At 42.5% G+C, this 24,406-nt stretch overlaps 1 protein-coding gene across 1 annotated transcript in view; it reads right to left on the bottom strand.

Annotated features, from left to right (window-relative positions):
• LOC109935679 (nuclear mitotic apparatus protein 1-like) overlaps positions 1-13,168 on the bottom strand; it is a 123,670-nt gene extending 110,502 nt beyond the window's left edge. The window contains exons 1-2 of the mRNA XM_048598681.1: positions 13,030-13,168; positions 7,586-7,678 (exon numbers count right to left, since the gene is read on the bottom strand). Coding sequence (XP_048454638.1) covers positions 7,586-7,675 — 90 coding nt within the window. The 5' untranslated portion in view covers positions 7,676-7,678; positions 13,030-13,168. The remainder of the gene's footprint in view (positions 1-7,585; positions 7,679-13,029) is intronic.
• Between the last annotated feature and the right edge of the window lie 11,238 nt (positions 13,169-24,406).

Genomic DNA, 24,406 nt, shown 5'->3' on the forward strand with positions numbered 1-24,406 from the left:
TACAGTTTAATGGAGAGTAAAACTTCCAGTCACAGCTTTAAACACTGTTCAACCAGAGAGTGCCTTGGTTCAAGAGAGTCACATTAGTGTCAAACTAGGGTCAGTTTATGCAGTGGAATGCTACCCTGTGGCTACGCTAAACTCATCTCCCTCATAACTGGAAGGCAGGAAGATTTAATCCCATTGGTCTGGGCTGAACTTTGGCCCGAGGCTCACAAGCTGACATTCTCCTATTCAGACAAATTGCTGATCCAAAAATAGTCATGAGTTCTTAGTAATGCAATGCCTGAGTTAACCAGGGTGTGACTGGTATTGAGAAAGCTGAATATTCTCAGCACAGCTACAGTATCACCACAACTCAACTTAGTTTAGCTGCAGAGTTATAGTAGGACTCCGATAATAACTCCAGTAAAACAGCATTTACAGTAACTGCTCTCTGATTTGCCTAGTAGGTTAGTTAGTTCATTCTTGGTTATGATCTAAAATTCACAAAGCAATGCCAGTTTCATGGAACCTTAGGAAATGTGCATACTGCACAGGAAATATTTTGTTGCCAAAGAGGGAGCTCAATGAAGATTCACCAGACTTGTTTCCGGGATGGCAATGCTGTCCTTGAAGAGAAATTAGGAAAACTGGGCAAATATTCTGTAGAATTTTGAAGAATGGGAGGTGATCTCATCGTAGGATTCAATGTACTTGAAGGGATAGACAGAGTAGATGCAGGTAAAATATTTCCCCTGGTTGGGGAGTCTTGAACCAGCAGGCAAAATTTAAAGTAACAGAAATGTCATTTAGGACAGAGAAGTTTTCTTTTACTCAGCGGATGGGGAGGCTTTGAAATTCTTTATCCCAGAGAGCTGGGAAAGCTCAGTCTTTGAGTGTATTTAAAGTAGAAATTGTTAATTAAACATTTATCAAGGTGTATAGGGCTATGGGTATAGTGTGAGCAAAAAACATCGAAATGTTCAATCAGCCATTCGTGTATTAAATGAAGAAGCAACCCTGATGCGCTGAATGGCCTCCTCCACTTCTTACAACGCGAATACAGCCATCACCCAAACTCATCCAACTTCTTCGTCTTCGCTCAGGATGGCTGAACATCCTCCCTCCTCTCCTGCTTTGTTCCTGGGGCTCAGTTTCTATAGTCAGCCATTCCATTAATAGGGCCCCCAACACCACCAACTTGCAATAAATTTGGAGGTGCAAATTCAGCAAATTCTCTTAAAAGCATGTTCAAGATCAAGGACTGGAGTTTCTGATTTGGCATAATTAGCAATCTGGCACAAATCGCATCTGAAATACCTTTTCTTATTTTAATATTTTTTCATGCAAATCATAATCATTTTCCATGAACTAATACAATAAGGGAACATTTTAGAAAATAATTCTGATTGCTGTAAAAACACATGACCACTCTTCAATGTGTCAAGAAAAGTTTGACTAACAGGTTAATCAAAAACTCAGCATTTTAAATCAGTGTTAATCAACTGCCTGTTAAATAACTAGATTTTATATGACAGAAAATGGGCTTTTAAAAGATGTGAAAATATGTCCCAGATTGGTTGGTATCATTACAAGTTGCTTAGTAAACATTTAAATGGATTTTGCTCATAAAGCCACGTTGAACCTGCTGAATCATATTTTTATTTGCTATGTGACCCCAAAATCATCTTTCTCCACTCGGAGCATCTTCAAAAGGCTGCAGCATAATGTAATCCTAAAGCTGATCCCTTCTCTGTGGTGGGGTGGACCGTTCAGAGCGCAGTGCAAGCTATCAATAAATCTAACTCATCAAATGACAAAACCTCATGCAGCATTGAATGGAATTTGTGCTAAAAATTCAGCAAGCATGTCAGCCACTTACAGTATCATTAAGAGAAGAGGTATGAATAAAATCTATCCAAACTAGCAAAAATTCCAAAGCCAGAAATAAAGGCTTGGTTCACTTGCCCCTGACCCTGAACTCTACCATGTCTTATCCCACCACACACTGCAGTATTTAATTCATCATTCCCCCAACAATAAACCAAAAATTGAGACCCTAACTGCTGTAAAGAGGGCCATAGCCCATACTCAGTTCTCCACAACTTCATTTACCCTCATCATCTTGAGCTACATCCTCCCGTGGCAGGCACCCTACTGGCTGCACTAATCTAGAACTTTATTGATATGGTTCATCTGTCTCCAAGCTCACTTCTTCACCAATACATCACACAGCACCCTTCCTGCAAACTCAATGCTCCATCCTCTTCAAGCTTCGCTCCGCATAACCCATCCCATATATCCATAAATCCTATCTTTCTCCTTGATCACCAATTTGTTTAACATTACTCATCCCATTTTCTTTAACGTTGTGCAAGATGTTAAAAGAAAAAGGGACGTTAAAGAACGTTAAAGAATTCAAGTCGCAATGAGCATACATACCTTTTGCACTTTTTTGTAAAAGTACCCCATGGAAGAAGTGATACAACAGAATTTAAAAGATTAGATTAGTTAAAAAAAAGGAGTCGCCAAAAGGAACAGCAGACCTGAGGACTGAGAGTCCTGTATTTTAAATGTGAGAAAGGATAACCAAGAAATTCATTTTAAAAAGAGAAAACAGAGTACAAGCAGAAAACTAGCAAGAGATATAGAAACAGTTTGTGAAAGATTCTGTACGGAGATACAGGACCAGGAAAGATTATAGTGAGGAATAAGAAATGGCCAAAAGATTAACAATTGACTTGTCCTCAAAAGAGGAGATGCGAAAAAAAAACACATTCTGGAAATAGTGCTGAATGAAAAGTCTTGTGAAATTAAAACATTTGAAGGAAATATGAAAGTAAAGAAAGAGTGCTGGAGATATTAATGAGACTGTAAACTGAAAAATACCCAGAATCTGATGGCCTACATTCTAGAGTTTTAAAAGAGGCAGCTACAGAAATTGTGCATGCATTGGTTTGGAAATTATGGAATTAATTTAATTTTTGATTTATCCCCACTGACAGAAAGGTACCATATACAGTCAAAAAAGGGAGGGAGGGAGAAAACAAGGAAGCATCAGGCCAGTTAACTTGACATAGTCAATGGGCAAATACTACAATTTATGGTTATGAACATGGTTAACAGCCACTTAGTAAACCATTAAATAATTAGGCAGGTTCAACATGGTTTTTCAAAAAGAAAATTGTGTTTGGCAAACCTGTCAAAGAGTGGTTTGAGGTTACAACCAGAAGACGTTATTACACAAAATTAGAACTCCTGGGATTGATGGCAGTACATTAACATGGATTGACAGGTGGTTAATGGCCAGAAAACAGAAGACAGGAGGAGCAGGGATAATTGTTGAGTTGGTATGTGCTGGGTGTGGTAAGGATCAGCACTTGGGCCTGATTTATTCATTAAGATTATCTACATTAAGATTTAGTAGAGAGAACTGAATGTAACGTATCCAGGGAGTCTGGTAAGACAAAACTGGTTAAGAATGTAAGGCGAGTGCAAAGTAGGTACAAAGCATTGGGTAACTGGACAAGAATATGACAGATGTAATATCATGTTGAGAACTGTGGTTTACCCACAACAGTTGGAAAATAGAAAAACAGAATATTTTTCAAATATAGAGTGTGAGAGGTGTGTGGTATTCAGAGAAGCCTGGAATCCCTGTACATGACCCACAGAAAGTTAATGTGCAGCCCAGAGCTGGCAATCAAGAAAGTGAATGATGTATTAGCTTTTATGACAAAGGGATTGGAATACAAGACTAAGAAGATTGTGCTCAATTATCTAGGGACTGGCACATTGTGTTATTTTTAGTCTCCTTCCCCAAGGATGGATGTTCATCTCTAGTTTGGAAGTTTCAGCAGTCTAATTCCTAGGAGGGTGGAACTGTCCCATGAAGAGAGATCAAGTAGACTGGACTTATATTCCTCAAAGTTTAGAAGAATTAGAGGCAATCTCACTGACACATATAAAATTTTAATGGGTTTAACAGGATAGATGCTGAGGAAATGTTTCCCTCAGCTGGGGAACACAGTGTCCTAGTCCTTGGGCAAGGGATCAGCCATTTAGGACTGAGATGAGAAGAAATATTTTCATTCCAAAAGGTTGTGAATCTTTAAGATCCTCCAAGGCAGAGAGTTGCAGACGCTCAGTGTTTTGTACATGCAAGACAGGAGGATGAATTTTTGGATACTAAAGAAATTAAGGAATATGGGGATAATCAGGAAGAAACAGTTAACAGAGAAGCCATTACTGAATAATGGAACAGAAATGGAATAGGCTTGAAGGTTTGAATTATCTACTCCAATTCCTATTTCTTATGCCCAGCTATTTGAAAATATTAGAACAAAAATGTTCAACAAAAGTGAAAAGAAAACACAATTTTCCTGTGATTGCTCAGAGCAGTGCCCAGGAGAATTGGCAACCCTAGCTGCCCAGTCAGAGGGCTCAGTAAGTATTAGTGACCACGTCCCTCCCCCACTACTTACAAACTGACACACACCCCATTCGCACTCACTAGTGTGAAGGCCAACCAAGATATAAAAATAGGCCTAATGCATTTTCTAAATTGACATAACAGAGACTGAAAGACAAATAGATTCCAAAGACATAAACAGACAGACAAAGAAAGATGGGCAGACAGAGATCGAGAGATCTAGAGGGATAGACAGTTAGAGAAACAGAGAGGAGATGGAGACAGCTAGCCAGTGGGGTAAAGATCCCAAATGAGCAATGCAATCCACGCTACCACTGTCTACTGCTTTCAAATAAGCATAGAACATAGAACAGTACAGCACAGTACAGGCCCTTCGGCCTACTATGTTGTGCCGAACTTCTACCCTAATCCTAAATTCTATCTAACCTCCAACCCTACCTTATACTATCATCCATATGCCTATCTAATAGCCGCTTAAATGCCCCTAATGAGGCCGACTCCACTACCCTCTCCGGCATCAAGCACTTCCTGTATGGGTTACTGTGTTCACACTGAACTCTGTGAACACAATTAACACCTCCACATGTGTAGCATGAGTTTTGCTGAGACCAGTAAGGAGTTAGTAATTTCCTGGTTCCTGACCTGCCTCACAATGAGGGCAATCTGACTCTTTCTGTAACGCCACCAATTCTGAACAATCGGCCTTCACCCATGCAGTTGCATCATGAGTCATTGCTTTAGTTTGAGGCAAACTAAGTTAAGTGAGGGACCTCACCCATCAAAGGACCCTAAAGGCATTTTATAAACCCTGAAACTAGTTCCTTGACAACATCTTCCTCAAGTCAAGTGAACTGCAATAGTTAACTGTTGCTGGAAAAATAAAATGTACATGATACACAAAACCAGGGTGAATAATAGTTACGTGATACACCTGGTTTGGGGACTAATATATAAATGACACTCAAGAGCTAAGGGGAACTCAAGATACTTTCTATGATTTGAAATATGTGTGGCACTTGCCTTGGGGATTAAGATATACCTGGCACACAGGGAATGTTAAAAGCTGTCAGACCTTAGGTTGACATTGGTGAGAAAGCAGAGATTTCATGTCGTGTGACAGTCAGTGCACAACCCCAATCCATCTGCCAATATCACCCCTGCCCCTGGCCAAAATTGATTAATTCCTGGAATCCTGAAACAGATCATTGCAGGGCACACAGTAAATCTGTTTATTTCGCCAGCAAGGTCCCAGCACCGAGCTGACACACATCATTTGCAGAATAAATTCCCATTTACTCCCACCTACCCCGCAACCCCCCCTCCCCCCACCCCCACCCCCGCAATGTGTTGAAGTCAGATCCATTGGAGCCAACTGATAACTTCAGTACACCCAAAATAAACTGTGTGGACAAGCTATTCGACAATAGGGTGGTAAAGTCAAATTTATTCATTTCTTATCCAATACAACTCTGTTTCTTCCCACCACACACATATACACGCACAGTACATGGGTGAACATAAACATACTTGTGTAAACACGTGCGCATAAAGACACGCACATTCTCTCTTCATCAATTTCAGGGAAATCATCAAGAATAGAAACCCTAATCACCAGCACAAGCAAAACAGTGCTGCTGTCACTCTGGTATATAATCAGTTCAGATGGCAGTGGGTTCAATTGTGCTAGACAGCTTCCTCAGCCCTCTCCATAGCCCCTGCTCAAGTTAACATGGTTATTGGTAATTACCTGTGAATACCCTCTCCAACGTCTTCACATCATTCCTGAAATATAGTGCCCAGAATTTCACCCAGTTCTTCAGCTGATCCCGAGCCAGTGTTTTATAGAGATTTAACATAATCACCCAGCCCTTGTGCACGATGCCTCTGTTTATAAAGTAAACCATCTTGAATGCACTTGAAAAGCCTTTTTGGAAACATCCACCTTCCAAGATTTTTGTACGTGAATCCCAGATCTCTCAGATTCTACCCTGTTAAAAATTGTACTGTTCAATTTCAATTGCATTTTCTCAGTCTTCCTTCCGAAAGACACCATTTCATAATTTTCAGCATTAAATTTAATCAGCCATACAGTGCTAATTTTTCTAATCTATCTGACTCATTGTTTGATTTATGTGTCTTCTGAAAACTTGGCAATCGTGTTCTGAACACCCAAATGTCAATCATTACTTTTCATCAAAAACAGCATTGGTCTCAATCCTGATCCCTGGATAATACCACTGAACACATCCTTCCAGTCTGAAAAATAATCGTTCACCAATGCACTCTGCTGTCTCCACCTTACATGATCTCGTAGCCACATTGTCAATAGCCCTTTATTCCCATAGACTTGTTAGCAGAATTGAAACTCATTATGTGATACATATCAAAGATCTTCTAAAATTGCACATAAATACACAAACTATCCTCACAATTTCTGCCATTTCACGCACATCAAAAAAAAATGAAAGCAATCACTCAAGATAGAACAACATATTACTGGAGGGAAAGAGAAAGAGACAAACAAAAGAGAGAAGAGCCAAAAAGCAGGGGGTTGGGTGGTGGGGGGGAGGGGAGGTGGTGGTGGTGGGGGGATTGTAGAGAGGCAGATGCACAGGAAGATACAAGTGTCAGAGAGAGACAGTAGACAGGGAAGAGTGATTGGGAGAGCATTGGGAGGTGAAAGAGAGAGCGTGGAACAGACAGGAAGAGTGAGAAACAAACAGGCAAGAATGGGAAAGGAAAAGGAGAGCATAATGCAGGTTGGGAGAGACAGAGCCAGATGTAGGCACAGAAAGGAGAAGACAGACAGATTGAAAAATATAGGTGTGGGAAGACAGAAAGATAGACATGGAGAGATTCTGGCAAGAGGAGAGATGCGCGTAGGGAGAAAGATACTCTCATTGCAAGAAAAGCAATGAGAGTAAGACAGAAAGTCAAGTAGGGTGGGGAGAAAACGTGAGAATGAGACACAGTCAGTGAAATAGACAGAGGCAAACAGATAGACCAAGTGAGAGAACAGTGCAGGAAGGAAGCAGATGCAAAGAAAGTGAGTGAGAGAGGTAGGGGAGAGAGAAAAAGGTAGAAAGGGAGAGAAGAAAGGGTCAGATGGTGAGAAAGAGAGAGAAATTCAATCTGTGTGATCAGAGTTATGTAATTATACTGCAGCCTTACCTCTCTGGCAATTAGATTTAGGGCATCATCTTCTGCAGACAGTCGTTCCCGGTTGGCAATCCTTTTCCTACCTGGTCCTTGAGTCCCCATTTCCTGATTATTTCAAAAATAAAACATTAAATTCTAGTTCAGAATAAGCTAACATTACACAGTTAAGTTTACTAGCTGGAGCTGAACCTGCATCCTTGCCCTAAACCAATGTGACAGTCGCAATTCTATGGGTTGTATGTGTCTTCAGGCAGAGAAGTGGAGACAAATCTTTGGTATTCACTATCTTTAGTCTTTTCCCTTTGGTACTTAGTGTGACAACACTTCAGATGCTCCACTGCATCTGACCTTTTCGTCTGAATATCTCTGCCCTGTACCTCTGTGCAGCTAGTTCTCTGGATTCTTTTCTCCTTAATTTCAGTCCCACTCTCTTTATTTGAGACATGGTATCTCCCAATTTGTTACCTTGTCCCTATCCCTCATTTTGATTCTCTGTATTTCTACATTTGATAACTGACTGTCTCTTTTTCTTTGGCATACCATCGCGCTCTCTCTTGCTTTGGTACACTGCCTTTTTGTCTCTCTCTTCCCCTCGCCTTCTCTATCTCTCATGAGTAAAACTGAGGAACTGCAAAGGGAAAAAGACATAAATGGAAGTTACATGCAGGCTTCCTAGCAGTAGTAAGGATGTGAGGAAGAAAACAAATCAGGAGATTGAAAAGGCAGATAAGGAAGGCACTATTACAATAAATATGGGGGACTGGGAAAATCAAGTCTGCTAGTGGATCTCAATAAAAGGAATTTGTGGGATGCCTACGAGATGGTTTATTGGAGCAGCTTGTGTTAGAGGAAACAGGCAAGTCTGGGTTTGGTAGTGTGCAATGAGGCAGACTTGACTAGGGAGCTTAAGGTGTAGGAATCCCTAGGGGACAGTGACCTATGCTGTATGCTAGATTTCATCCTACATTTTGAGAGGGAGAAATGGGAATCAGATGCAACAGTATTACAATTGAATAAAAGAGCTGGCCACAGTTGATTGTGAAGGGAGCCTAGCAGAGAAGACAGGGGAGTAGCAACAGCTGGAGTTTCTGGGTATAATTCACAAGGCACAGCAGAAATTCATCTCAAAGAAGAAGAAACATACTAAAGGGGAGGACATGGTGACCATAGCTGACAAGGAAAATGAGGGACAGCATAAAAGAAAAAGCATACAATGTGATGAAGATTCTTAGGAAGCCAGAGGATTGGCAATCCTCTAAACACCAGCAGAGGATAAGAAGCAATAAGGGGGAGATGATGAAATATGAGAGTCAGCTACCTAGTAATATAAAAGAAAATTGCAAGAGTTTTTTTTTAAGATATCTAAAATGGTAAGACAGAAGCAACAGCAGACATTAGACCGCAGGAATTTGAGGCTGGAGAAGTAGTAATGGGGAGCAAAGAAATGGTGGAGGAACTAAATAGGTACTTTGCATCAGTCTTCACAGTAGAAAACACCAGCAACATAGCAGAACGTCAAGAGATTCAGGAGGCAGGGGTGAGTGTAGTGGCCATCACAAAGGAGAAGATGCTGGGGAATCTGAAAGGTGTGAAGATTGAGAAGTCATCCAGACCAGATGGATTTGTCAGCACAGTGGTACAGTGGTTAGCACTCGTGCCCCATAGCGTGACGAAACTGGGTTTGATTCTAGCCTTGGGTGACTATGTTGAGTTTCTCGACACATTGTGTGAGTTTCCACCGGGTGCTCTGGTTTCCTTCTAAAGTCCAAAATTTTAGTAGATTGGCCATGCTAAATTGCCCCATAGTGTCCAGGGATGTGCAGGCTAGGTGGATTAGCCATGGTCAACATGGGGTTACAGGATTTTGTGGGATGCTCTTCGGAGGGTCACTGCACTTTTGATGGGTTGAATGGCCTCTTTCTGCACTGTAGGGATTCTATAATTACACCCTAGAATGCTGAGGAGGTTGCAGAGGCATTGGTGGTGACTTTCCAGAAATCAATGGAATCAGGGAGGATGTCAGACTACTAGAAAATGGTTACAGTAATACTCCTATTTAAGAAGGGAGAGAGACAGAAGACAGGAAACTACATGCTGGTTAACCTAATCGTGGTCTTTGGTAAGATTTTAGAGTCCATTATTAACGATGAGATTACAGAACACTTGGAATTGCAAGACAAAATAGGGCTGTGTCAGCATAGCTTCATCAAGTGGAGGTCATGCCTGACAAATCTGCCAGAATTATTTGGGGCAATAACAAGCAAGTTAGACAAAGGAGAGCCAGTGGATGTGATCTATTTGGATTTCCAGAAGGCCTTTGACAAGGTGCTGCACAGGGGGCTGCTAAATAAGACAAGAACCCATTAGGTATTAGGGGAAAGGTACTGTCATGGATAGAGGATTGGCTGAACAGCAGAAGGTAGAGAGTGGAGATAAAGGCATCTTTTTCAGGTTGGTTCTGTAGGGGTCTGTGTTGGGACCACAAATATTCACATTATACGTGAACAATGTGGACAAAGGAACTGAGCGCGTTGTTTCTAAGTCTGCAGCTTTTACAAAGATAGGTGGATGGACAGGTAGTGTTGAGGAAGTGGGGAGGCTGCAGAAGGACTTGGACAGGCTGGGACAGTGGGCAAAGAAGTGGCAGATGGAATTGTGGGAAAGTAAGGTCATGCACTTTGGCAGGAAGAATAGAGGTGTAGACTGTTCTAAATGGGGGAATGCATTGAATATCTGAAGCACAAGGGCTTTGGAGTCATAGTACAGGATTCTCTAAAGGTTAACATGCAGGTTCAGTTCGCAGTTAGGAAGGCAAATGCAATGTTGGCATTTATTTGAAGAAGGCTAGGATACAAGAGCAGGAACAAAAACAGAAATCGCTGGAAAAACTCAGCAGGTCTGGGACATACATGGTGAGAAAACAGAGTTAACGTTTCAGGTCCAGTAACCCTTCGAGATACAAAGAGACCTTGGGGTATAGGTTCATTGTCTCTTGAAAGTGGAGTCACAGGTAGACAGGGTAATGAAGAAGGTGTTTGGCATGCTTGCCTTTATTGGTCAGTTTATTAAGTATAGGAGTTGGGATGCCATCTTATGGCTGTACAGGACATTTGATTAGGGCACTTTTGGAATATTGTATTCAATTCTGGTCTCCCTCCTACAGGAAAGAGGTTGTTAAACTTGAAAGAGTTCAAAAAGATTTACAAGGATGTTGCTGGGGTTGGAGGGCTTGAGATATAGGGAGAGGCTAAATAGACTGGGGCTATTTTCCCTGGAGCATCAGAGGCTGAGGGGTGACCTTATAGATGTTTATAAAATCATGAGGGGCATGGATAGGGTGAATAGTCATGGTCATTTTCTCAGGTTAGGGGAGTCCAAAACTAGAGGGCATAGGTTTAACGTGAGAGGGCAAAGGTTTTAAAGGGGCACTTTTTTTTTTTTTTTTTACACAGAGTGTATGAATGGAATGAGCTATTGGAGGAAGTGATAGGAGCTGGTGTAATTCCAACATTTAGAAGGCATCTGGATAGGTACATGAATAGCATGGACGAGCTGGTCCAAAGTGTCTGTTTCCGTGCTGTGCTGCTCTATGACTGTAAGAGCAGAGATGTACTGCTGAGGCTGAATGAGGCACCAGTTTGACCACATTTGGAATATTGTGAGCAGTTTTGGGCCCTGTATCTAAGGAAAGATGTGCTGGCATTGGAGGAGGTCCAGAGGAGGTTTACAAGAATGACCCCAGGGATGATGGGATTGTCATATGAAGAATGGTTGAGGATTCTGGGTCTTGATAGAGTTTATAAGGATGAAGAGGATGTCATCAAAACTTACAGAATATTGAGGGGCGTGGATAAAGTGGACATGGAAAAGATGTTTCCACTTGGAGGAGAGATGAGGACCTCAGGGCATAGTCTCAAAGTGACTCTTTAGAACTGTGATGAGGAGGAATTTCTTCGGCCAGAGGGTGGTTAATCTGTGGAAGTCATTCCCGCAGAGGGTTTTGGAGGCCAAGTCATTGAGTGTATTTAAGACACAAATAGGTAGATTCTTGAATGGTAAGGGGTCAAGGTTTACAGGACGAAGGCAGGAGAGTGTGGTTAAGAGATCTATCAGCTATGATGAAATGGTGGAGCAGACTCAATGGGCCAAATGGCCTAAATCTGGTGCCAAATCCTATAATCTGTTTGATCCTCCCTCTATATATGTGACAAACTATATTTGTTTATTTGATCCCCAGTCTTTCTGACTCTCTCTAATTGTTCCCCTCTTTCTCTTTCATCCCCTCTCTATCTCTTTATTTCATCCACACTTTCCTGTATTTCATACACTCTCTTTCTCTCTCTCGTTGACCCCCCTCTCTCTCCCTTTTTGTTCTGTCTGCTCTCTCTATTTGACCCAATGTGTCTCTCTTTGATCCTTCCTCTATCTTTGATCCTCGCTTTCTATTTGATTCCTTTCTCTGTATAATCAACTCTCTCTTTCTCTAGTCCTCTTCTCTCTGTATGATTCTGTCCCTCCCTCTGTGGGCTGCTCTCTCTATATTCGATTCCCTCTATATAAGTACGATCCACTATCTCCCTTTATAATGGACTCTCTATTTGATCCCCTCCTTATATATAAACACAATGCACTCTTTCAGTCTACTTGATTCTCTATCTCTCTCTCTTTAATTCACTGTCTATTTCTTTATCTCTATTTGATCCCCTCTCTAAACAAATATGATTCAGACTTATATATTTGATCCCCTCTCATCTCTTTTTGGCTCTGTCTCTCTCTATTTGATGCACCGTCTCTATATATTTGAATGATCAACCCTCTCTCTTTATGTGATCCTATTTTATATATTCTTTCTCTCTGTGTGTGATCATCTCTACAATATAGTTTATGCACTCATTCTCTGTATCTCTCTACTTGGTATACCATCTCCCTTTCTCCTTCAAGATGCATCATCTCTCTACTTGAAGCATCATCTCCATTTATTTGATCCTCTCTCTCCATTTGATTCCCTGCATCTCTCTATTTGCTACATAATATCTCATTTGAATCCTACTATTTCTGTGTTTGATCATCTTTATTTGTAAGTCTCTCTCCATTTGATGATCGCTATTTGCAAGATTGTCTCTAATTGTTACAGTGTCTTTATGACTGTATCTTCCTATTAGTGTCGATTTGATCCTCTCTACCTCTATCTCCCTATGTTACATTGTATCGCTCTCTGTTTGATCCTTGTTACAGTGTGTCTCTCCATTTGATCCTCTCTACTTTTATTTGTTACTCTCTATCTCTATCTGTATCTGTATCTGTATCTGTCTCTGTCTCTGTCTCTGTCTCTGTCCTTCCCTCCCTTTCTCTCTGCTTGTTACACTATCTCTAGCTGATATATTGTGCCTGTCTATTTGGTCCTCTCTCTGGCTCTCCCTAATTCACCGTGCCTGATCTGACGGCTGTCTCCTCACCAGCGGCTGATCGCTGCTCTGCTCCCCACGACTCTGTCCTCTCCAGGCCGCCGCTACCGCTGCTGCCGCCGCCGCCCGGGCCTGACTCTGGCACTGGCTCCGGCTCCGGATGGAGTCCTCACCACCGCCTGCAACATATTCCGGGGTCGGCCCAACTAATTAAAGGTGCCGTCCCCGCAATACGTGTCGGCCAGCAGCGAAAATCCCTTTAATTCTGACAGTTACTCAAAACCACCCCCAAAGTAAATTAACTCAAGTCTTCAAATTACCAACAATGAACCGATCCGTGTCTACTGAAATGTTTTAGTCCCGCGTGTATTAAATTTACACCGATATATAGAATTATCCCAGCCCGTACTGAATAAATTATCCCCGATTAAATTACTTCTGCTCTAATATATATGTATTAACGCATTATCCCAGCCCAAACACATATTCAATTTTCCGATCCCTATATAAATGAAATCACATATTATGTATCAAATTACATATATTATCACCTTTATATATGTTATCCTAGCCCCATATATATTAGATTATACTCGATTCGATTTTTATAATTATACCAACCCCTTATATGTGAAATAATCTCCATCATATTAAATTTTCTCACTTCATACATATTATCTCATCCCTGTATATTTAATTATTCAAGTTCTGATAGATACAATGTATATACATTTTCCGGCTTCCATATGTTACCCCACCCCCATGTACTGAATTATTCTCCATTTTATACACGAAAATAGTCCTCCCCTATACATATTAAGATATCCTACCACATACATATATGTATAAAGTTAACCCAGTTCATACATAAAACTATATCCACCCCTTAATGTATTTAATCAACCTTTTTCTGCATACAATGAATTATCTTCATTTTTGTGTATATATTAATGTATTCTCCCTATATATATTAAATTATCCCAATCCTATTTGTATTAAGTTGTCATCCTAAGCTACATCTTGATTTCCATCCACTCCTATATGTAATGAATCATTTCTGTTCTTATGCATTAAATTACCCTAATCCTGACATATTGAATTATCTACACCATGATAACTGCATTATTTTAAATATGTTAAATTATGTTAGCCACTCTATATAGAGTTAATCCTATCCCTATATAATTATCCTCATGGCTATATTTATGTTAATTTATCCTACATATACATCAAATTATTCTAATCCCACACAATAAAACATAAATATATGTCCCTGTTCCACATATATATTAAATTATCCCCAACCCATATATTGAATTAGTGACATCCCTATATGTATACATATATAGCAAATTTAAACATTGCTAAACGGTGACACAGAGTCAAAGATTTTCATCTTATACTCATCAGAACTATAATGCAAGAAGCGGGATTTGGAAATGGGATGCCAGTTTATCCGACATGAAGAGAGGGTGCTGAATGTTTGGGCATGGAGATGCAGCAGGAACAGTTAACTGTCAACCTTAGTTTTAAGATTAGGCAGATAAACTTTGATTACTCAGGAGCAGAAATAGACCATTCAGTCATAGAGTCTGCTTGTATATATAAAATCATCATAACCCAGGCCTGTATCGACATCAAAACATTTCACACCTATTAAGGATGGAACTTCTCACAGCTTATAGTCTACCACTGTATAAAGGAGGTCACCAAGATCCTTCAACAGCTCACTGTCCCTGGTTACAAAATGAAACACACCTCAAGAGCATGAGTTTGTTCGATGTGGAAGTTACAGGATGATATTATCTGCACACACATGCTCCATATCATTCACAGCTCTATCAATTGTAAATGATCCCAATCCCTCAGTTTACATGTAGAACTGGTTGCTACCCCAGGCAATGTTGCATTTGTCCATTATCCAAACTTTCGGGAGCCTCAGTCTTTCTCCAGGTGTTATTGAGAGAGGTAGAATCAGACACAGAATGTATAAGTAAAAGATCAAACGTTCACACCATTGATGAGGATGTACTAAACAAACTTAAGACGCTGTTAAATCTTTAATCAGTTAGAAGTTTTTAATTGATTAATATGTATATTGAAATCCCCGAATTCCTTTCAAGTCACAGTCCTGAGAGAACTAAAGGTTTTATCAGTGTAAAGAAGAGATGACATTTTAGGTCAGACAATGCATGTTAGGTGTGAGACCTTGTTTAGAATCTGTTTGTGTTTTAGTTTGGAGTCAGACGATTTTATTTCTAAAGTAGGAATTTATAAAACACCGCATTGACTGACTGTCTATAAATTGTGTGCTTTTTGAACAATATAAAATGTATCAGCATTTACAGTTTCACCCCATAGATTCACGTATGTGTGTGTTTGTGTGTGTATGAGTGAGGAGGGGATGAGAGAGTGCATGAGTGAAGGGGGAAGAGAGAGAGAGTGTGTGTGTGTGTGTGCACGCACGCGTGTGTGAGGGGAGAGAGTGTGTGTGTGCGTGTGGGAGAGAGACTGTGTGTGTGTATGTGTATGTGTGTGTGAGTGGGAGAGAGAGTGCGTGTGCGTGTGTGCGTTTGTGTGGGAGAGAGAGTGCGTGTGCGTGTGGGAGAGAGACAGTGTGTGTGTGTGAGTGTGTTTGTGTGAGTGGGTGTGTGTGTACGTACGCATGCGTGAGAGCGTACAGTGTGATGGGGTCACCTGCAGTGCGACATGAACCCAAGGTGGCGGTTGAGGCTGTCCTCATAGGTGCTGAACTTGGCTATCAGCCTCTGATCGGTGACTCTGCATTGTTGTGTATCCCGAAGTCTGCCTTGGAGGACATTTACCTGAAGGTCCAAGGCTGAATGTCCTTGACAACTGAAGTGTTCCCCCACAGGAAGGTAACATTCCTGTCTGGCGATTGTTGCGTGGTATCCATTCATCCATTGTCATATCATCTGCATGGTCTCACCAATGTACCACACCTCGGGGCATCCTTGCCTGCAGCATATGAGATAAACAACGTTAGCCGAGTCACATGAGTATGTGCCATGTTCCCATATCGAAGATCTGATATGTCTTGCAGACGTTACCATGACTGGGTTGTATAGTGTTGTGGTCAATGTTGTCCTGAAGGCTGGGTAGTTTGCTGCAAACAATGGTCTGTGTGAGGTTTGTTGGTTGTTTGAAGGCTAGAAGTGGAGGCATGGGGAAGATCTTGGCGAGGTGCTTATCGTCATTGATAAGGTGTTGAAGGCTGCGAAGAACATGGCATAGTTTCTCTGCTCCCAGGAAGTACTGGACAATGAAGGATACTGTATCGTCATATCCTGTGTCTGTCTTCTGAGGAGGTCATTACAGTTTTTCACTGTGGCACATTGGAACTGACAATCGATGAGTTGAACATCATATACTGTTCCTATGAGGCCATTCTTCAACACCTTCTGGTGTCTGTCTCTCTCACACACACACACACACACGTGAATCTATGGGGTGAATTTGTATTTGTTGATACATTTTATTTTGTTCAAAAATCACACATTTTATAGACAGTCAGTCAATATGGCATTTTATAAATTCATACTTAGTTGCAGAGAATCAGATTCTGGAGATAAGTGGTGCATTTGCATCCCCCTCAGTCACAGATAAGAGATAGGAAGTTCTCAGAATCCTGGTGAAACAAATATAAACATTCATGATGTATATGCCATCTTCTGTTCATCAATGATCGAACGATGAGCACATTGAGTCATCAGTATCTTACTGTCATCATGTTGACCTTGGGTGGGATTTTGTGATAAGAACAGAAGTCCCTACAACACACACACACACACACACACACACACACACACAACAGCAGGACAATTAGCTCACAACCTCATTCAATCCCAGACGATGTCAGCTGCACTTTACAGTTTTGCCCTTTACTGCTGGCTCCAAACAACTTGAATGGGATGGTTGCATCGTGATAATGTTAATGGACTTGTAATCCAGAGCCCCAGGCTAATATTCTAGGGACATGGGTTCACATCTTATCATGGCAAGTGGTGAAATTTGAGTTCAACAAAATCTGCAATTAAAATAGCTAGCATAATGATAACCATGTAACCATTACCAGAAACAACAATAGCAACAGCCTATTGATCCTACAAAGTCGTCCTTACCAACAACCAGGGGACTAGTCCCAAAACTGGGAGAGCTGACACACAACTAGTCAATCAACAGTCTGACATAATCATTCTCACAGAATGATTCCTCACAGACAATGTGCCAGATCCCATAATCACCGACCCTGCCAGTAGGACAGGTCATATCAACCAAGGTGATGGCAGCATGACATACGGTCGGGGAAGAGTTGCTCTGGGAATCCTCAACACTGACGCCAGATCCTGTGAGGTCTCATGGTATTAGCTCAAACATGGACAAGGGAACACCTTGCTGATTACCATGCACATGACATCTGCACCTCCAACCCAGTTGATCAATCAGTACTCTTCCACGTTAAACACCATATGGAGGAAGCAGTGAAAGTGGCAAGGACAAAGGAAGTACTATGGACGAGGATCTTCAATGTCCATTAACAACATTGACTTGGTAGCACCACTAGTAACTGACCAAGCTGAGTTTTAAAAGACGTTGGTGCTAGACTGTGCAGCAGGAGTGAGGGAACCAACTTGAAGGGAAACATCTACTGGAACTCATCCTTACCAATCTACCTTTTGGGGTTGTATCTGTTCATGGCTGTATTGTGGGAGTGACTACTGCACAGCCCTTGTAGAGACAAAGTCTGGTTCTCACATTGAGGATAATTTCCACTGTATTGTGTGGCTCTAACACCATGCTAAAGATTTTAGCAGATGTAGCAACCCAAAACTAGACTTCTATGTGGTGCTATGGGCCATCAGCAGCAGTAAAATTAGATTCAGCCATAATCTGTAACCCCACGGATCAGCTATCTCTCATTCTACCATTACCATCAAGCTAAGATATCAAGCCTGGTTTAATGTAAATTGTCAGGAGCAGCACCTGACATCTCTAAAATTGAAGTGTCAATCTGGTGAAGCTATAAAATAGGACTACTTGCACTTCAAAGAGCAGACAAAATATGCAACAGTCATAGTTCAGCAAACCCAGCAGCAATGGATCAGATCTAAGCTCTGAAGTCCTTTCACATCCAGTAGTGAATGGCAGTAGATATTTCAACAGTTAACAGGAGGTGGACTCTTCCCAAATATCCCCATATTCAACAATGGGATATCCCAGCACATGCAATGTAAAATACATTTGCATCCACTTCAGCTGGAAATGCCAAGTTGATGGTCTATCTCAGCCTCCTCCTAAGGTCTCCAGCATCACAGACGCTAGTCTTCAGCAAATTTGATTCATTGCACATACATCAAGAAAGGGAAAAAGGCTATGGGCCCTGACTTCAGCAATAGTACTGAAGACCCGTGTTCCAGAACTTGCTGCTCCCTGACCCAAGCTGATCCAGTACAACTACAACACTGGCATCTACTCAACAATGTGGAAAATTGATGCAAGTATGCCCTGTGTGTGAAAAAAAGGACAAATCTAACCTGGCCAATTACTGCCTTATCAGTCTACTCAGCAATGTAATGCTATCAAGCAGCACTTACTCACAATTCCTGTTAACTGGTGCTCAGTTTCAGTTCCACCAGGGCCACTCAGCTCCTGAGCTCATTAAGTTTTAATCTAAACAAGGACAAAAGAGCCGAACACCAGCGATTACAGTGAATGTCCTTGACATCAAAGCAGCACTCAATTGAGTATAGCATCAAGAAGCCATAGCAAAAGTGGAATCACTTGGAATCAGGAAGAAAACTCTCCTCTCCTTAGTGTCATACCTAGCACAAAGGAAGATGGTTGTGGTTGTTCGAGGACAGTCATCTCATCTCAAAGACATCTCTGCAGGAGTTTCTCAGGGCAGTGTCCTAGGCCTAACCATCTGCAGTTGCTTCATTGATAAATTTCCCAACATCATAAGGTCAGGAGTGGGCGTGTTTGCCAATGACTGCACAATGTTCAGCACCATTTGCGACTCCTCAGACAGTGATGCAACCCATGTCCAAATGCAGGAAAACCTGAACAACATCCAGGCTTGGGCTGATAAGTGGCAAGTAATATTTTGCCACACTAGTACCAGGCAATGACTGTATCTATGAAGAGAAAATCTAACCACCCACCCTTGATATTTAATGGCATTACCATCACTGAATCCCCCACTATCAGCATCCTAGGGGTTACTTTGATGAGAAACTGAACTGGATGAGCTCAGTGGTTAGTACTGCTGTCTCACAGCGCCAGGAACTCAGGTTTGATTCCATTCTTGAGCAACTGTCTGTATGGAATTTGCACATTCTCCCCATGTCTGCGTGAGTTTCCTCCGGGTGCTCTGGTTTCCTCCCGCAATCCAAAGATGTGCAGGCTGGGTGGACTGGTCATGCTAAATTGCCCATAGTGTTCAGGGATGTGTAGGTTAGGGGGATGGGTCTGGGTGGGATGCTGTGAGGGTTGGTGTGGACTTATTGGGCCGAAGGGCCTGTTTCCACACTGTAGGGATTCTATGATCTAGCCATATAAATACTTTGGCTACAAGAGCAGGTCAGAGGCTAGAAACTCTGTGGTGAATAATTCACCTCCTGTCTCCCAAATCCTGTCCACCACCTAGAAGGCATGAGTCAGGAGTGTGACAGAATACTCTCCACTTGACTGGATGAGTGCAGTTTCAGCCACACTCAAAAAGCTTAACATCATTCAGGACAAAGTAGCCCGCTTGACTCATATCACATTCAGTATCTTAAACATTCTCTCTCTTTACCCCTTCATCACTTGGTCCCAATCTGTGCTTCACCTACAATCGCAGAGGCTACACGTTGGAGCAGGTCTCATAAATGTCTTAAAAAGACCAAGTGGACTGCACTTGCAGTTCACTTCTGTCAAAATATGGAATTGGAAGGTCTTATTTCTGTTGTGTGGCTAATAAATTCATCGTTGCTATTTCTCATTCCATTTCTTGCTGCACATTGTCAGCTGATCTACAGCCATAGTCCTTCCATAGGCATAAGGAGATGGACAAAGGCCCGCTCATTAAGCTTGCCAACCTCGCCTGCTTGCATTATGCAGTTAAACACTGGGCACATGAGTTTTGAATGAAAGAAGTGACAACAGAACAGATTCAAGACTTCATTGGAATCTCTCTGAAAGGGACCTGTGTTTCCGTTGTGCGTCTTTCATTGTGCCTTTGCTGTGATCCAAGGGGTTCCTCATCCTGCATCACTTGGTTATCTGGTTCCTCCACATCCTCCATGATGGAGGAGGAATTACAATCAGTGATGTCCTCATTACTGATCCCTGGCACATATAGTCATCAGTCCTCTTCAACGTGGCATTTGTCACCTCCTTGATGCACTGATCAGCTACACAGTGAGAGACCCAATGCATGTGGATTCAGTGGATCCCTAGCAAGTACCTGATGTGTGGAAATTGAGAGCACAATGATCTTTGTAGTGTAAAGATTTAAGTCTGACTGTGCGATATGTTAATGAAACACAATATACATCATCACAGGAAGTGATGCAACATCATACGATCTTGCTTCTGTTGCAGCCTTGTGGTGAGGTGAAGCCACAGTAACATGTTCCTGAAATAAAGTTCATGTTTTTCTTATTTCAGAAGGCTTTGTAAATAATCTAATACCAGGTAATAAATAGCGCAAAATTAAGAACATTGCAATAATCAACGCCACTTGCATTGCGTGTCCAACAAGCCCACAGGTCTCAGTTCATCCTGCAACATGTCTCAGTCTTCATTGATACTGCCACTCCAACATGTGGAGCAAGTTCAGCCTTCTGTCCTGAAGGTGACTTTTTATGTGCACATGTGGATGTCAGTGTGTGTCTCTGCATCCTTCTGAGGTGTGCTCACCCTCAGGCTAAACCTGTTAATGGTTGTGAGGTTCCTGACTTGTATGGAATTGCCTCCCTCTGAACAAATGCCCCTCTTCCTCAACCAGGCTCCCAAGACCTGGATGGAGGAGGCTCTTGGTATGCGCCCTGATTTAATTTCCCCATCAATCTCTGTCTCTGAGCCCTCTTCTCAGAGCAAGTACCATTACTCATGTGACACTGACAACACATCTCCACTGTCCTGGTACTTTCTCCTCATCTGTTCTATTCTGCCAGTGCCCTCTGTGCATCACCCTTTCTGCCATCACACATTGGCTCTCCTGTTGGTTTTCTGAAAGAGCCAGCATTTAACCATGATTCCATGTGCCATTTTGTTTAATCATGCAGAGGTTCCAATTCCCCATGGTGCTTGTGTGCCATCGGTAAGGTTTGAAATGTGCTGTAAAATTGCAGTTCATTGACTTTTCAACTCCCTTAATTTGAATCTTGACCCTTAGTATTTGAAAGTCACTGTCGCTGCTTTCTTGTGTTAGTATAATTCAGATGTAACATGAAGAAATTGGACTTCTGGCCAAGTCAATTCTGTTCCCATTTTACCTCCCTCCTTCCATCCCCTAGCTTCAAGCCAAGCTCTAAATGACCGGGTAAAATTCAAAGTCAGAAATCATATGACACCAGGCTATAGTCCAACAGGCTTATTTGAAATCACAAGCTTTTGGGGCGCTGGACCTTCACCAGGTGAAGTCATTACCGGATACTGCCACCCCATATAACCTGGTGTCGTATGACTTCTGACCTTGTCCACCCCAGTCCAACACTGGGACCTCCACAAAATGGTAAAATTCAAGCTTTTGAGTGTAATACCTTTCTCTGGTCTACACACACACACACACACACACACACACACAGAGCCAGCGTTGCAGGACTTCCATGAGGTCATGGAATGTTAGGCGCACACTGAGCAGGAGCGGACACAGGACGGCTGAGTAAGTAGGTAATATATTTGGGCAGTTGCTTTACCCGAAACACTACTTAGGTAGTGTCTCCCACCCATCCTCCTCCTCTAACCAAAAAAAAGGTTCTCAGCGCCGATTTGGTAAGGTTACTAGTTTTTTTTTCAGAATTCAGAACAGTGGGAATGGATGTTAGGGCAGTTGCATGCTCCTCCTGTAGAATGTGGGAGGTAAGGGTCACCACTAGTGTCCCCACTGACTTCATCTGCGGGAAGTGCACCCAACTCCAGCTCCTCGGAAACCGCGTTAGGGAACTGGAGCTGGCGCTGGATGAACTTCGGATCATTCGGGAGGCTGAGGGGGTAATTGAGAGGAGTTACAGGGAGGTAGTCACACCTCAGGTACAGGAAAAAGGTAGATGGGTTACAGTCAGGGGACGGAAAGGGAACAGGCAGACAGTGCAGGGATCCCCTGTGGCCATTCCCCTCAATAACAAATATACAGTTTTGGATACTGTTGGGGGGGATGACTTACCAGGGTAAGCCATGGGGTACAGGTCTCTGGCACAGGGTCTGTCCCTGTTGCTCAGAAGGGAAGGGGGGAGAGGAGGAGAGCATTAGTCGTTGGGGACTCCATAGTTAGGGGGACAGATAGGAGATTCTGTGGGAACGAGAGAGACTCGTGGTTGGTGTGTTGCCTCCCAGGTGCCAGGGTCCATGATGTCTCGGATCGTGTTTTTGGGATCCTTAAGGGGGAGGGGGAGCAGCCCCAAGTCGTGGTCCACATAGGCACCAACGACATAGGTAGGAAAAGGGATGGGGATGTAAGGCAGAAATTCAAGGAGCTAGGGTGGAAGCTTAGAGCTAGGACAAACAGAATTGTTATCTCTGGTTTGTTACCCGTGCCACATGCTAGCGAGGCGAGGAATAGGGAGAGAGAGCAGTTGAACACGTAGCTGCAGGGATGGTGCAGGAGGGAGGGATTCAGATACCTGGATAATTGGGGCTCATTCTGGGGTAGGTGGGACCTCTACAAATGGGATGGTCTACACCTGAACCAGAGGGGTACCAATATCCTGGGGGAGAAATTTGCTAATGCTCTTCGGGAGGGTTTAAACTAATTCAGCAGGGGGATGGGAACCTGATTTGTAGCTCCAGTGTACAGGAGGTTGAGAGTAGTGAGGTCATGAATAAGGTTTCAAGGTCGCAGGAGTGCACCGGCAGGCAGGAAGGTGGTTTGAAATGTGTCTACTTCAACACCAGGAGCATCCAGAATAAGGTGGGTGAACTTGCAGCATGGATTGGTACCTGGGACTTCGATGTTGTGGCCATTTCGGAGACATGGATAGAGCAGGGACAGGAATGGTTGTTGCAGGTTCCGGGGTTTAGATGTTTCAGTAAGATCAGGGAAGGTGGTAAAAGAGGGGGAGGTGTGGCATTGTTAGTCAAGGACAGTATTACGGTGGCAGAAAGGACGTTTGATGAGGGCTCGTCTACTGAAGTAGTATGGGCTGAGGTTAGAAACAGGAAAGGAGAGGTCACCCTGTTGGGAGTTTTCTATAGGCCTCCGAAAAGTTCCAGAGATGTAGAGGAAAGGATTGCTAAGATGATTCTGGATAGGAGTGAAAGTAACAGGGTAGTTGTTATGGGGGACTTTAACTTTCCAAATATTGACTGGAAACGCTATCGTCCGAGTACTTTAGATGGGTCAGTTTTTGTCCAATGTGTGCAGGAGGGTTTCCTGACACAGTATGTAGATAGGCCAACAAGAGGCGAGGCCACATTGGATTTGGTACTGGGTAATGAACTAGGCCAGGTGTTAGATTTGGAGGTAGGTGAGCACTTTGGTGATAGTGACCACAATTCGGTGACGTTTACTTTAGCGATGGAAAGGGATAGGTATATACCGCAGGGCAAGAGTTATAGATGGGGGAAAGGCAATTATGAGGCGATTAGGCAAGATTTAGGATGCATAGGATGGAGAAGGAAACTGCAGGGGCTGGGCACAGTTGAACTGTGGAGCTTGTTCAAGGAATAGCTACTGCTTGTCCTTGATAAGTATGTATCTGTCAGGCAGGGAGGAAGTGGTCGAGTGAGGGAACCATGGTTTACTAAAGAAGTTGAATCTCTTATCAAGAGGAAGAAGGAGGCTTACATAAAGATGAGGCGTGAAGGCTCAGTTAGGGCGCTTGAGAGTTACAAGTTAGCCCGGAAGAACCCAAAGAGAGAGCTAAGAAGAGCCAGGAGGGGACATAAGAAGGCTTTAGCAGGTAGGATCAAGGAAAACCCTAAAGCTTTCTATAGATATGTCAGGAATAAAAGAATGACTAGAGTAAGATTAGGGCCAGTCAAGGACAGTAGTGGGAAGTTGTGCGTGGAGTCTGAAGAGATAGGAGAGGCGCTAAATGCATATTTTTCGTCAGTATTCACACAGGAAAAAGACAGTGTTGTCGAGGAGAATACTGAGATACAGACTATTAGACTAGACGGGATTGAGGTTCATAAGGAGGAGGTGTTAGCCATTCTGCAAAGTGTGAAAATAGATAAGTCCCCTGGGCCGGATGGGATTTAT

The sequence above is a fragment of the Rhincodon typus genome, chromosome 7, assembly GCF_021869965.1.
Source record: "Rhincodon typus isolate 14 chromosome 7, sRhiTyp1.1, whole genome shotgun sequence".
NCBI classification, from domain to species: Eukaryota; Metazoa; Chordata; class Chondrichthyes; order Orectolobiformes; family Rhincodontidae; genus Rhincodon; species Rhincodon typus.